The sequence below is a fragment of the Ascaphus truei genome, chromosome 23 (assembly GCF_040206685.1).
Source record: "Ascaphus truei isolate aAscTru1 chromosome 23, aAscTru1.hap1, whole genome shotgun sequence".
NCBI lineage: Eukaryota > Metazoa > Chordata > Amphibia > Anura > Ascaphidae > Ascaphus > Ascaphus truei.
Window position 1 is genome coordinate 6505948 of NC_134505.1, and position 15697 is coordinate 6521644.

General features: G+C 53.6%; 1 protein-coding gene across 1 annotated transcript; it reads left to right on the forward strand.

The window, feature by feature from the left end:
• The first annotated feature begins 438 nt into the window (after positions 1–438).
• On the forward strand, positions 439–14080 carry LOC142472987 (pancreatic polypeptide prohormone-like). Its single transcript, XM_075580133.1, has 4 exons — positions 439–505; positions 7737–7912; positions 12228–12288; positions 13922–14080. The coding sequence occupies exons 2-3, from the start codon at positions 7737–7739 to the stop codon at positions 12277–12279; spliced, it is 228 nt and encodes a 75-aa protein (XP_075436248.1). The 5' UTR covers positions 439–505; the 3' UTR covers positions 12280–12288; positions 13922–14080.
• The last annotated feature ends 1617 nt before the right edge of the window (positions 14081–15697 follow it).

The following is a 15697-nucleotide window of genomic DNA, read 5'->3' on the forward strand; positions in this document are numbered from 1 at the left end:
GGTTATATGGGGTAATAGGAGGAGTTATAGGGAACGGGTATATGGGGTAAAAGGAGGAGTTTTAGGGAGGGGTTATATGGGGTAATAGGAAGAGTTATAGGGAGCGGGTATATGGGGTAATAGGAGGAGTTATAGGGAACGGGTATATGGGGTAAAAGGAGGAGTTTTAGGGAACGATGAATTATCTGATTTTAACATATTTTCTTAAACGGCAACAGGGATACAAAATGGAAGCCGACGCCGTGCGCGTTCGCTTGCGAGTGCGCAGAGCGGAAACCCTCCCGTGTTCCTGTCACCATGGAGCTGTCAGAATGTAATATCCCGTGAGCGCCAGAGTAATGGGAGGGGGAGGGAGGGGGGAGATGTGTGGCGTAGAGGGGTGGGGGGGAGAGGGGGACGGACAGCGCGGTTAATAACCCCCGGGGGAGGGGTCTCGTCCCCAGATAAAAACCCCGAGCACCTTTCCCCGTGTCACACAGAGACCGCCACCGCACCGCTCGTCAAGGTAAGAGTACCCCCCCTCCCCCCCCCCCCCCCCCACGTTTGGGACACACAGGGACCGGTCAGCAAAGGGTTAAGAGAAGGTGACCTTGAGTCACCAGGTCTGGCAGGGCATTTAAAAGGACATTTCTCTGCCCAGGTGACAGTTGGGGACAGGCGTAGGGTACGCTAAGTTCGACACTATAACAGCAGCTGGTGTGGTATTAACAGCCAAACAAACAGTTCTGGTTAGTGGGATATATATATATATACACACACATACACACACATATATATATCTATACACACAAATACACACACACACACACATATATATATACACACAAATACACACACACCCGCCTTCTACACAAGTGCGGGACGCGGGTGATTCAGTGAGGATGCTGTTCTTGTGGAGCGTAGGTTTTTATTGGGTTATAAGGTTTTTTCAAAAACCCCGCAGTTTTCCTGGAGAGAAATCGGGAAGAGATGATTGTGTCCATTAAAACCTAACATGAGGGAGATGGGGAGGGAGAGAGGGAGAGAGGGAGAGAGGGAGGGAGAGGGAGAGAGAGGGAGGGAGAGAGAGGGAGAGAGAGGGAGAGAGAGGGAGAGAGAGGGAGAGAGAGGGAGAGAGAGGGAGAGGGAGAGAGAGGGCGAGAGAGGGAGAGAAAGGGAGAGGGGTACAGAGAGGGAGAGAGGGGGAGGGAAAGAGGGAGAGATGGAGAGAGGGGGAGAGAGGGAGAGAGAGGGACAGAGGGAGAGGGGTAGAGAGAGAGAGAGGGGTAGAGAGAGGGAGAGGGGTAGAGAGAGGGATAGAGGGAGAGAGGGGGAGGGAAAGAGGGAGAGATGGAGAGAGGGGGAAAGAGGGAGAGAGGGGGAGGGAAAGAAGGAGAGAGGGGGAGAGAGAGGGAAAGGGGGAGAGAGAGGGAGAGAGAGGGAGAGAGGGAGAGAGAGAGAGGGAGAGAGGGAAAGAGGGAGAGAGGGAGAGAGGGGGAGAGAAGGAGATGGGTAGAGAGAGGGAGAGAGGGAGAGAGGGAGAGAGGGAGAGAGGGAGAGGTGGAGAGACGGGACAGAGGGACAAAGACAGGGGACAGAGAGAGGGGACAGAGACACAGATGGGGACAGATAGACACAGACAGGGGACACAGAGACACAGACGGGGACAGAGACAGAGACAGGGGACAGAGAGACACAGACAGGGGACAGGGAGACACAGACAGGGGACAGAGACACAGACAGGGGACAAAGAGGCACAGACAGGGGACAGGGAAACACAGACAGGGGACAGAGGGACAAAGACAGGGGACAGAGAGAGGGGACAGAGACACAGATGGGGACAGATAGACACAGACAGGGGACACAGAGACACAGACAGGGGACAGGGAGACACAGACAGGGGACAGGGAGACACAGACAGGGGACAGAGACACAGACAGGGGACAGAAAGACACAGACAGGGGACAGAGACACAGACAGGGGACAGAGGGACACAGACAGGGGACAGTGAGACACAGACAGGGGACAGAGGGACACAGACAGGGGACAGAGAGACACAAACGGGACAGAGGGACACAGACAGGGGACAGAGAGACACAGACAGGGGACAGAGACACACAGACAGGGGACAGAGACACAGACAGGGGACAGAGAGACATAGACAGGGGACAGGGAGACACAGACAGGGGACAGAGACACAGACAGGGGACAGAGAGACACAGACGGGGACAGTGAGACACAGACAGGGGACAGAGGGACACAGACAGGGGACAGAGAGACACAAACAGGGGACAGAGGGACACAGACAGGGGACAGAGAGACACAGACAGAGGACAGAGACACACAGACAGGGGACAGAGACACAGACAGGGGACAGAGAGACACAGACAGGGGACAGAAACACAGACAGGGGACAGAGAGACACAAACAGGGGACAGTGAGACACAGACAGGGGACAGAGGGACACAGACAGGGGACAGAGAGACACAGACAGGGGGCAGAGAGACACAGACAGGGGACAGTGAGACACAGACAGGGGACAGTGAGACACAGACAGGGGACAGAGAGACACAGACAGGGGACAGTGAGACACAGACAGGGGACAGTGAGACACAGACAGGTGACAGAGGGACACAGACAGGGGACAGAGGGACACAGACAGGGGACAGAGGGACACAGACAGGGGGCAGAGAGACACTGACAGGGGACAGTGAGACACAGACAGGGGACAGAGAGACACAGACAGGGGACAGGGAGACACAGGCAGGGGACAGAGACACAGACAGGGGACAGAGAGACACAGACAGGGGACAGAGAGACACAGATAGGGGACAGAGACACAGACAGGGGACAGGGAGACACAGGCAGGGGACAGAGAGACACAGATAGGGGACAGAGACACAGACAGGGGACAGAGACACAGACAGGGTACAGAGGGACACAGACAGGGGACAGAGGGACACAAACAGGGGACAGAGGGACACAGGCTGGGGACAGAGGGACACAAACAGGGGACAGAGGGACACAGACAGGGGACAGAGGGACACAGACAGGGGACAGACAGACACAGACAGGGGACAGAGGGACACAGACAGGGGACAGGGAGACACAGACAGGGGACAGAGAGACACAGACAGGGGACAGAGAGACACAGACAGGGGACAGAGGGACACAAACAGGGGACAGAGGGACACAGGCTGGGGACAGAGGGACACAAACAGGGGACAGAGGGACACAGACAGGGGACAGAGGGACACAGACAGGGGACAGAGAGACACAGACAGGGGACAGAGAGACACAGGCAGGGGACAGAGAGACACAGACAGGGGACAGAGAGACACAGACAGGGGACAGAGAGACACAGACAGGGAACAGAGAGACACAGACGGGGACAGAGGGACACAAACAGGGGACAGAGGGACACAGGCAGGGGACAGAGAGACAGACAGGGGACAGAGGGACACAGACAAAGGACAGGGAGACACAGGCAGGGGACAGAGAGACACAGACAGGGGACAGAGAGACACAGACAGGGGACAGAGAGACACAGACAGGGGACAGAGAGACACAGACAGGGGACAGGGAGACACAGACAGTGGACAGAGAGACACAAACAGGGGACAGAGGGACACAGACAGGGGACAGAGAGACACAGACAGGGGACAGAGAGACACAGACAGGAGACAGAGACACAGACAGGGGACAGAGACACAGACAGGGAACAGAGAGACACAGACGGGGACAGAGAGACACAGACAGGGGACAGAGAGACACAGACAGGGGACAGAGAGACACAGACAGGGGACAGAGGGACACAGACAGGCGACAGAGAGACACAGACAGGGGACAGGGAGACACAGACAGGGGACAGAGAGACACAGACAGGGGACAGAGGGACACAGACAGGGGACAGGGAGACAAAGACAGGGGACAGAGAGACACAAACAGGGGACAGAGGGACACAGACAGGGGACAGAGGGACACAGATAGGGGACAGAGAGACAGACAGGGGACAGAGCGACACAGACAGGGGACAGAGAGACACAGACAGGGGACAGAGGGACACAGACAGGGGACAGAGTGACACAAACAGGGGACAGAGGGACACAGATAGGGGACAGAGAGACACAGACAGGGGACAGAGACACACAGACAGGGGACAGAGACACAGACAGGGGACAGAGCGACACAGACAGGAGACAGTGAGACACAGACAGGGGACAGAGACACAGACAGGGGACAGAGAGACACAGACAGGAGACAGTGAGACACAGACAGGGGACAGAGACACAGACAGGGGACAGAGACACAGACAGGGGACAGAGGGACACAGACAGGGGACAGGGAGACACAGACAGGGGACAGAGGGACACAAACAGGGGACAGAGGGACACAGGCTGGGGACAGAGGGAGACAAACAGGGGACAGAGGGACACAGGCAGGGGACAGAGGGACACAGACAGGGGACAGAGAGACAGACAGGGGACAGAGCGACACAGACAAGGGACAGAGGGACACAGACAGGGGACAGAGAGACAGACAGGGGACAGAGCGACACAGACAGGAGACAGTGAGACACAGACAGGGGACAGAGACACAGACAGGGGACAGAGACACAGACAGTGGACAGAGGACACAGACAGGGGACAGAGAGACACAGACAGGGGACAGAGGGACACAGACAGGGGACAGAGAGACACAGACAGGGGACAGAGAGACACAGACAGGGGACAGAGACACAGACAGGGGACAGTGAGACACAGACAGGGGACAGAGACACAGACAGGGGACAGTGAGACACAGACAGGGGACAGAGGGACACAGACGGGACAGGGAGACACAGACAGGGGATATAGGGACACAGACAAGGGACAGAGGGACACAGGCAGGGGACAGAGAGACACAGACAGGGGACAGGGAGACACAGACAGGGGACAGAGGGACACAGACAGGGGACAGACAGACACAGACAGGGGACAGAGGGGCACAGACAGGAGACAGAGGGACACAGACAGGGGACAGAGAGACACAGACAGGGGACAGAGGGACACATACAGGAGACAGAGGGACACAGACAGGGGACAGAGAGACACAGACAGGGGACAGAGACACAGACAGGGGACAGAGGAACACAGACAGGGAACAGAGAGACACAGACACACAGACAGTGAACAGAGGGACACAGACAGGGGACAGAGATACAGACAGGGGACAGTGAGACACAGACAAGGGACAGAGAGACACAGACAGGGGACAGAGGGACACAGACAAGGGACAGAGAGACACAGACAGGGGACAGAGGGACACAGACAGGGGACAGAGACACAGACATGGGACAGAGGGACACATACAGGGGACAGTGAGACACAGACAAGGGACAGAGAGACACAGACAGGGGACAGAGGGACACAGACAGGGGACAGAGACACAGACAGGGGACAGAGGGACACAGACAGGGGACAGAGGGACACAGACAGGGGACAGAGAGACACAGACAGGGGACAGAGGGACACATACAGGAGACAGAGGGACACAGACAGGGGACAGAGAGACACAGACAGGGGACAGAGACACAGACAGGGGACAGAGAGACACAGACAGGGGACAGAGGAACACAGACAGGGGACAGAGAGACACAGACAGGGGACAGGGACACAGATAGGGGACAGAGGGACACAAACAGGGGACAGAGGAACACAGACAGGGGACAGAGAGACACAGACAGGGGACAGAGACAGACAGGGGACAGAGACACAGACAGGGGACAGACACAGACAGGGGACAGGGAGACACAGACAGGGGACAGACACAGACAGGGGACAGAGATACAGGTAGGGGACCGAGGGACACAGACAGGGGACAGAGGGACACAGACAGGGGACAGTGAGACACAGACAGGGGACAGAGAGACACAGACAGGGGACAGAGACACAGACAGGGGACAGAGGGACACAAACAGGGGACAGAGGGACACAGACAGGGGACAGAGGGACACAGACAGGGGACAGAGAGACACAGACAGGGGACAGAGGGACACATACAGGAGACAGAGGGACACAGACAGGGGACAGAGAGACACAGACAGGGGACAGAGACACAGACAGGGGACAGAGAGACACAGACAGGGGACAGGGAGACACAGACAGGGGACAGAGGAACACAGACAGGGGACAGAGAGACACAGACAGGGGACAGGGACACAGATAGGGGACAGAGGGACACAAACAGGGGACAGAGGAACACAGACAGGGGACAGAGAGACACAGACAGGGGACAGAGACAGACAGGGGACAGAGACACAGACAGGGGACAGACACAGACAGGGGACAGGGAGACACAGACAGGGGACAGACACAGACAGGGGACAGAGATACAGGTAGGGGACCGAGGGACACAGACAGGGGACAGACACAGACAGGGGACAGACACAGACAGGGGACAGACACAGACACAGACATGGGACAGAGTGACATAGGCAGGGGACATAGGGACACAGACAGGGGACAGACACAGACATGGGACAGAGGGACACAGGCAGGGGACAGAGGTTCACAGACAGGGGACAGAGAGACACAGACAGAGGACAGGGAGACAGAGACAGGGCACAGAGGGACACAGACAGGGGACATAGGGACACAGGCAGCGGACATAGGGACACAGGCAGGGAACATAGGGACACAGACAGGGGACATAGGGACACAGGCAGGGGACATAGGGACACAGGCAGGGGACATAGAGACACAGACAGGGGACATATGGACACAGGCAGCGGACATAGGGACACAGACAGGGGACAGAGAGACACAGACAGGGGACATAGAAACACAGACAGGGGACAGGGAGACACAGGCAGGGGACAGAGGGACACAGACAGGGGACATAGGGACACAGGCAGCGGACATAGGGACACAGACAGGGGACAGAGAGACACAGACAGGGGACATAGAAACACAGACAGGGGACAGGGAGACACAGGCAGGGGACAGAGGGACACAGACAGGGGACAGAGAGACACGGATAGGGGACAGAGCGACACAGACAGGGGACAGGGAGACACAGGCAGGGGACAGAGGACACAGACTGGGATAGAGAGACACAGACAGGGGACAGAGGGACACAGATAGGGGACAGAGAGACACAGACAGGGGACAGAGAGACACAGACAGAGGACAGAGATACAGACAGGGGACAGAGAGACACAGACAGGGGACAGAGAGACACAGACAGGGGACTGAGGGACACAGACAGAGGACAGAGGGACACAGGCAGGGGACAGAGACACAGACAGGGGACAGGGAGACACAGACAGGGGACTGAGGGACACAAACAGGGGACAGAGGGACACAGACAAGGGACAGAGACACACAGGCAGGGGACAGAGGGACACAGACAGGGGACAGAGGGACACAGACAGGGGTCAGAGAGACACAGACAGGGGACTGAGGGACACAGACAGGGGACAGAGGGACAGAGACACAGACAGGGGACAGAGAGACACAAAGAGGGGACAGAGAGACACAGACAGGGGACAGAGAGACACAGACACAAAGACAGGGGACAGAGACAGACAGGGGACAGAGACAGACAGGGGACAGAGAGACACAGATAGTGGACAGAGGGACACAGACAGGGGACAGAGTGAAACAGGCAGGGGACAGACACAGACAGGGGACAGAGACACAGGCAGGGGACAGAGGGACACTGGCAGGGGACAGACTGCATCATGTCACATTTAACCCTCTCATGCCCTCACACAGATGCCCTCCACGCTGCATCGCCTTTCTCTGCTTCTCCTGCTGCTCCTGGCGTTTGGAGCGGTCTGTGCTGCTGCCCCCAGCGAACCCCAACACCCCGGGGAGCAGGCAACACCCCAACAGCTGGCTGAGTATTACTCTGACCTGTGGCAATATATCACCTTCATCACCCGCCCCAGGTATACATATATACACATACACCTTCATCACCCGCCCCAGGTATATATATATATATATATATATATACACCTTTATCACCAGCCCCAGGTATATACATATATATACACATACAACTTCATCCTCCGCCCCAGGTACGAAGCAGGTGGCGAAACGTGCGTCGGGGCTCTTTGGTTTGTTTGTTCAGGATCCAGCGGTGACCCAGGCTGATTCGTCTCTCCCCTGCTGCAATTTTCAATTTGGCGCTCTCACTGCTCATTTGAGCAGGCGCAGTGTGGCGGTTTCACCTATCTGGACTCTCTACCAGCGCTCCAGTTGCAAACACCCAGCCACTATTGACCCTCACTTGGACCAGTGCTAAGTACCCCGTTATACTTACTGTTGACATCTGTCTTTAGCTCTGCTGCTTATCTGTGTGTGCCAATTCAATGTGCAATACTCATACATGTTTGCTATATATTACCCACTGTCTGTGCACACATCAGCATATGCATCTATGCTGAGCTTTTATTATTGGTGATTCTGACCGGCCGGTCCAAGTACTAGGAGGCAACTTAGTTTCCTCCACACTTTAGGGTTTGGGTCTCTGCGTGTGCATATGGCACTTTAGGGTTTGGGTCTCTGCGTGTGCATACGGCACTTTAGGGTTTGGGTCTCTGCGTGTGCATATGGCACTTTAGGGTTTGGGTCTCTGCGTGTGCATACGGCACTTTAGGGTTTGGGTCTCTGCGTGTGCATATGGCACTTTAGGGTTTGGGTCTCTGCGTGTGCATACGGCACTTTAGGGTTTGGGTCTCTGCGTGTGCATATGGCAGCCTATACATAGCTACTTCTGACACATTAACCTCTTCACTGCTTGTGGTTTGTCACACATTATCTTACAGCTTTTATACCAGCTTATTTGTGATCTGTTGGATGTGTTCCTACTTATGTCTGTAACTTCATGTATGTTCAATTCGTTAGTGTTCAGTAGCAATCAGTCCTTGGTACACTTTGTATTATATATTTTGTTATGTTTGTTTAATATATTTTGATATATTTTGTATGCTAGAGTGCTAATCTGGGATTCTTTTTTCTTTGTCATGTTCACATATATATATATACTAGCTGAGAGACCCGGCGTTGCCCGGGCGTGGAAGGGCAGGGGACATGGAGTGGAAGGGAAGGGGGGGAGGGGCATGGAGTGGAAGGGGGGGAGGGGCGTGGAAGGGCGGGGGGGGGCCAAGGGGCGTGGAAAGGCGGGGAGGGCAAAGGGCAAGGGGGCAAAGGGCAGGGAGGGGCAGGGGGGCAAAGGGCAGGGAGGGGCAGGGGGGCAAAGGGCAAGGAGGGGCGGGGGGCAAAGGGCAGGGAGGGGCAGGGGGGCAAAGGGCAGGGAGGGGCGGGGGGGCAAAGGGCAGGGAGGGGTGGGGGGGCAAAGGGCAGGGAGGGGCAGGGGGCAAAGGGCAGGGGGGGCAAAGGGCAGGGAGGAGCGGGGGCCAGGGAGGAGCGGGGGGCAAAGGGCAGGGAGGGGCAAAGGGCAGGAGGCAGGGAGGGGCGGGGGTCAAAGGGCAGGTGGGCAGGGAGGGGCAAAGGGCAGGGGGGGCAAAGGGCAGGGGGAGTCAGGGACACGTTAAATAACCCATTCCCCTGCGTTTCCTCACCTTGCACATGGCCGCGCTCCTCCTCTTCCTCCGGGTACCGGCCGCCCTCCTCCTCCACCTCGGGCTCCTCAGCGGAGAGGCTGAGACGCTCCGGTGAGGAGGTGCTGTGCCTCTCGCGGGGAGAGGCGGAGACAGCCGGAGGAGCGCCCTCAGGGACGGGGAGCGGCCTGTGTGAGGGGAGCGGACTGTGTGAGGGGGGGGGGTGAGCGGGTGGGGGGTGAGGGAGAGCGCCGGGGAGCCATGTCATTGGCCTGAGGCGGAGTGACGGGCCAAAGCTCCAATGCGATTGCCGCTAGGGACAGAGGACACGCAGACAGGCATACAGTGCTTTCAGAAATATATAGTAGATATATACACCCACATATATACACATACTCCTGTATACCCACATATACATATCTATATACATACCCATAAATACCCACATATAAATACACACACATATATATATATATATATATATACACATACATATACCTACCTACAAACACACATCCACATATATAAATACCCACATCTACTTTACTGCTAACACATGAATCCACGCCTCTATCCCCTACATAAATCCCTATATAGATTTACCAATATCTACCCAGTGCACCCCTCCTCGCACCTAAGTGCAAACATTCCCAACGACCCCCCGTAATCGAAAGGTGTGGGAAGGGAGAGCGCGGGAGCAGCCTCCTCTCCAGCCGCATGGCTGGACGCATGGCTGGACCGCCACTATGCGCCTTTAACTCCACCGTGAAAGGAGCGCAAGCGCCGCATGCCCCTTGGCTGCGGGAAACCCCGTGGGTACCGGGAGGGGGACCTGACCGCGTCCCGTAGGTCACTTGTGTGCCTCCCGCGCGGGCCGCACACGATGGCAACCAGTCCCCGGACCCCCCCCCACGCACACAAACCCCTCTGCCCTGAGACCACTAATCCCGCTGGGCGTCCGCCGTGGCCCCAAAGGGGTAGGAGGGGGGGGCCTCTGCCCCACGCTATGCTCCCACTCGGGAGAAGGAAGGCCCCCCCCCCCCGGGGAGAAGCTGTACTTACGTGGCCTCGGGTCCAGGAGAGTGCGGGGAGAGCTCCAATGCAATTAGCTGGCGGGTGGCAAAGAGGACTTGCCCCCGCCAGCTTGGCCTTAAAAATGAGGGGGGGGGAGGAAAAAGCACGGGAAACCGGGAGACCCGGGGAGAGGAGGAGGTGCGCGCTGGTCCCGATGAGCGCGGTGGGTGTGTGTGTGTGTGTGTCCGTGTCCTTTGGCCCGTCACTCCGCCTCAGGCCAATGAGAGGTGTGCGGGGGCGGAGTGCAGGCCAAGGGACCAATGAGATTTCCCCTAGGGACAGAGGCCATGCAGACAGGCATACAGTGCTTTCACAAATATAGTATAAGATATATATATACGCACCTTCACCACCAGCCCCATATATAAGCCTACTTATCAATGAAACACGAAACAAAACAAGGTACAATAGTCAATATAGAAAAATGAAAAATAGTTTTCATTAAATGCAGAAGATAACACTAACATTAAAAACATACAAGCACGGATGGCAGAAAATCTCAATAATTAGCAAGAATAAAAAAAATTATTAGCATACAAGTATACAAAACATCTGTAAACAAATGACTGTAAAACTCCACTAATAGCCCAAAATAATAAACCAACCAATAAACAATAACTCAAATAGTTAAAGAAAAATTGGAAGGTACAAATAAGGTCTAAAAACAGAGAACTCACTAAATTCCTCTATCAACTTATAGCTAAGAGAATAATAATCTAAACTCAACATAAATATACAATATGTAGCAAGAAGGAGAGAGGATATAATAGAATAAACTTATACAGTTCAACCCCCTTATAACGCTGTGCTTGGGATCTAAAGAATCACACCGCGCTATAAGCGGATCGCGTTAGAAATAATGTACCATTGTATGCGTTGTACAATAAAGTATTTAAGACGCCAATAACCGTGTTGTAAAGTATTCATAAATACGATAAATTGGGAGCCACGCTTACATCGTGCTATAAGCGGATCCGCGTTGTAACGGATCGCGCTACAACGGGGTTGAGCTGTATGTACTAAAAAAAATACATACAAAAATGTAACCAAGGGAGAGAAAGGGGAGAAAAGGGGAATACAAAGAACTCATACCCAATACAAAACAGTCACATGAAAAAGGAAAATTATCTGAAATAGTGCAGGATGTATACATAGGTGTATGGCACTGGGGGGATAAAACGAATGCACACACCCACGCACCTACACATGAACGCGCACACACACACACGCACCCACACATGCACGCACGCACACGCATACACACACACGCACCAAACTGGGTTCTGTAAGATCCTTGGTAAGGTTGTGGGTCGCTCGTGGTCTGGTGAGGAGGATTCTGGGTAGGTCAGGATCAGGTGAGGGGGGGGGGTGGGATTATGGATAGGTTGGGATCTGGTGAGGGGTGCAGTGGGTAGTTTGGGATCAGGTGAGGGGGATTGTGGGTTAGTCAGGATCTGGTGAGGGGGATTACAGGTAGGTTGGCATCTGGTGAGGGGGATTGTGGGTTGCTCAGGATCTGGTGATGGGGATTGTGGGTTGCTCAGGATCTGGTGAGAGGGATTATGGGTAGGTCGGCATCTGGTGAAGGGGATCTATGATGGTGAATCTCTGTTCTCTCCCGTAGATTCGGAAAGAGATGGAATGAAATCCAGATAGAGAACAGCGCCAGCTCGTGAAATCCAAGTGTAAGGACTTCATGTAACTGACTGCTCCTATAACTCCTCCCCTAACTGCTCCTATAACTCCTCCCCTAACTGCTCCTATAACCTCTCCCTATAACTCCTCCCCTAACTGCTCCTATAACCTCTGCCTATAACTCCTCCCCTAACTGCTCCTATAACTCCTCCCCTAACTACTCCTATAACTCCTCCTCTAACTGCTCCTATAACTGCTCCCTATAACTCCTCCCCTAACTGGTCCTATAACTCCTCCCCTAACTGCTCCTATAACCTCTCCCCATAACTCCTCCCCTAACTGCTCCTATAACCTCTCCCTATAACTCCTCCCCTAACTGCTCCTATAACTCCTCCCCTAACTGCTCCTATAACTCATCTCCTAACTGCTCCTATAACTGCTCCCTATAACTCCTCTCCTAACTGCTCCTATAACTTCTCCCTATAACTCCTCCCCTAACTGCTCCTATAACTGCTCCCTATAACTGCTCCTATAACTCCTCCCCTAACTGCTCCTATAACTCCTCCCCTAACTGCTCCTATAAATGCTCCTATAACTCCTCCCCTAACTGCTCCTATAACTCCTCCCTATAACTCCTCCCTATAACTCCTCCTATAACCGCTCCCTATAACGCCTCCCCTAACTGCTCCTATAACTCCTCCTCTAACTGCTCCTATAATCCCACCCTATAACTCCTCCCCTAAGTGCTCCTATAACCGCTCCCTATAACTACTCCCTATAACTGCTCCTATAACTCCTCCCCTAACTGCTCCTATAACTGCTCCTATACCTCCTCCCCTAACTGCTCCTATAACTGCTCCTATAACTCCTCCCCTAACTGCTCCTATAACTCCTCCCTATAACTCCTCCCCTAACTGCTCCTATAACCGCTCCCTATAACTCCTCCCCTAACTGCTCCTATAATTCCTCCCCTAACTGCTCCTATAACCTCTCCCTATAACTCCTCCCCTAACTGCTCCTATAACCTCTCCCTATAACTCCTCCCCTAACTGCTCCTATAACCCCACCCTATAACTCCTCCCCTAACTGCTCCTATAACCGCTCCCTATAACTCCTCCCCTAACTGCTCCTATAACCTCTCCCTATAACTTCTCCCCTAACTGCTCCTATAACCGCTCCCTATAACTCCTCCCCTAACTGCTCCCTATAACTCCTCCCCTAACTGATCCTATAACCGCTCCCTATAACTCCTCCCCTAACTGCTCCCTATAACTCCTCCCCTAACTGCTCCTATAACCCCTCCCTATAACTCCTCCCGTAACGGCTCCTATAACCGCTCCCTATAACTCCTCCCCTAACTGCTCCCTATAACTCCTCCCCTAACTGCTCCTATAACCTCTCCCTATAACTCCTCCCCTAACTGCTCCTATAACCTCTCCCTATAACTCCTCCCCTAACTGATCCTATAACCTCTCCCTATAACTCCTCCCCTAACTGCTCCCTATAACTCCTCCCCTAACTGATCCTATAACCGCTCCCTATAACTCCTCCCCTAACTGCTCCTATAACCTCTCCCTATAACGAGGCATGCTCTGCAGGTGAGGGGTATACAGCGGGTTCCCTGCAGGGGTTTAAGGAGCGATGCTCTGCAGGGTGAATAGATTCTTATCTCTGTCGCACTAGGTGAGAGGATCGGCTGCTTTTGGGGGTCTGAATAAGGAGGGGATCCTGCAAATCTCCACCAATCCTCCCCCCTTCCACTCACCACCTGGGATTTGTCGGCCTCGTTTTGCAGCTCTGTTTAGCCCTACAAAGATAAACGCCCAGCAATGAGTTTAATAAAAGATGTTACATTACATTCCCTGTGTCTGATTTATTAGCAAGCATTATACATACAGCTCAACCGCGTTATAACGCGATCCGCTACAACGCGGATCCACTTATATCGCGATGTAAGGGTGGCTCCCAATTTATCGTATTTATGAATACTGTACAACACGGCTATTGGTGTCTTAAATACTTTATTGTACAATACATACAATGGTACATTATTTCTAACGCGATCCGCTTATAGCGCGGTGTGATTCTTTGGACCCCAAGCACAGCGTTACAAGGGGGCTGAGGTATGTGTGTGTGTGTGTGTGTAAGAACAAAAACCGCTACAATCTATAATCACTCACAATGTGATAAAACAATAGTAATACACACTATAATAGAGATAGATGTTCTCTATAATATATATATATATATATACACTTTTCCTATTCTTTGCTGCCAGAAAGGTCCACAACCCCACAGGTGCCGAGAAAATGTACACGATGTAGAAAGTGACCTATAGGCGCACAAGAACGGAGAAAAAAGAGGGGGTGGGGGTGGTGGACACCCATAGAGTAAGATGTTTGTACGATTGAGAGTAAGGTGCTATAGATTGCACTTACACGAAGATGAGGGTATTAGAACATTTATCCAACACTTAGGATCGGGGAACAGTCTCGGGCATATTTTTCTGAAGGGTCTTTTTAAGCCCAATCTCCTGTTCCTGCACCTTCCACGGATCCTTTAGGGGGGCTGGAACCTCCAAAACTTCCCAGGTACCATAAATCGTCCAATTCCATTGATGGACAAGGATGGATGGTGCAATGCTATTTATTATAAGAAAAAACACCTATAATAGGCGTGGTTAAAAAAACGTACTAATAGTGAGAATAAAATGGAGAAAGCCCCGGTATAACACACTGATAGGTACTTATGAACAACACAATCTTTAAACCCCACAAAATGATATTACAGGGTAATTCAAAAGTCTCATGTTAGCCCGTTAACAAGCTTGTGTTGTGTCGTAATCGGAGCCTCACACACTGTTAACGAGTCTCATGTAGCACTGTTCGTGAAGGAATGACATAATACCGTATAGTGGCGTTGGATTTATCTCAGCACTGAAGTCCTCTTCTCAGGGTGGTTATCCGCGGTCATGCAGGAGGTCACGCCCGATGTTTAATCCTAATTCAAGGACTCGTGGTCACTCAGGTCTGCCGCTCTCACTGTGCTCATACTCGCTCCCACGTTACCAGACTCTCAGTTGGTATACCGTCTGATCCCCTCCACTCTCAACAGGCAGTCGCCCCCCCCACGCGTTTCACCTTGGTGTCTCTTCTTTTAACTCCGAAGAAGCCGCCAAGGTGAAACGCGCAGGGTGACGTCATGGGAGCAGGGAAGCGACACAGACGGAGCCCGGACAACACGGAGGGGAGGAGTTGATTCCCAAGCGGAGCAGTGGAGAAATCTCGCGATAGTGGAGGGAACCGGAAGGGTGCGACTGTCTGTTGAGAGTGGAGGAGTTCAGACGGAATATCTACTGCACCTATCCACCATCAAGGCCAGGCACTGCCATCTACTGCACCTACCCACCATCAAGGCCAGGCACTGCCATCTACTGCACATATCCACCATGAAGGCCAG

Bases quoted from the DNA above. Each gene is read 5' to 3' on its own strand.
- LOC142472987 (XM_075580133.1), top strand. From the start codon at position 7,737: ATGCCCTCCACGCTGCATCGCCTTTCTCTGCTTCTCCTGCTGCTCCTG. The intron at 7,913-12,227 runs GTATACATATAT...TCTCTCCCGTAG, and splicing joins ACCTTCATCACCCGCCCCAG to ATTCGGAAAGAGATGGAATG.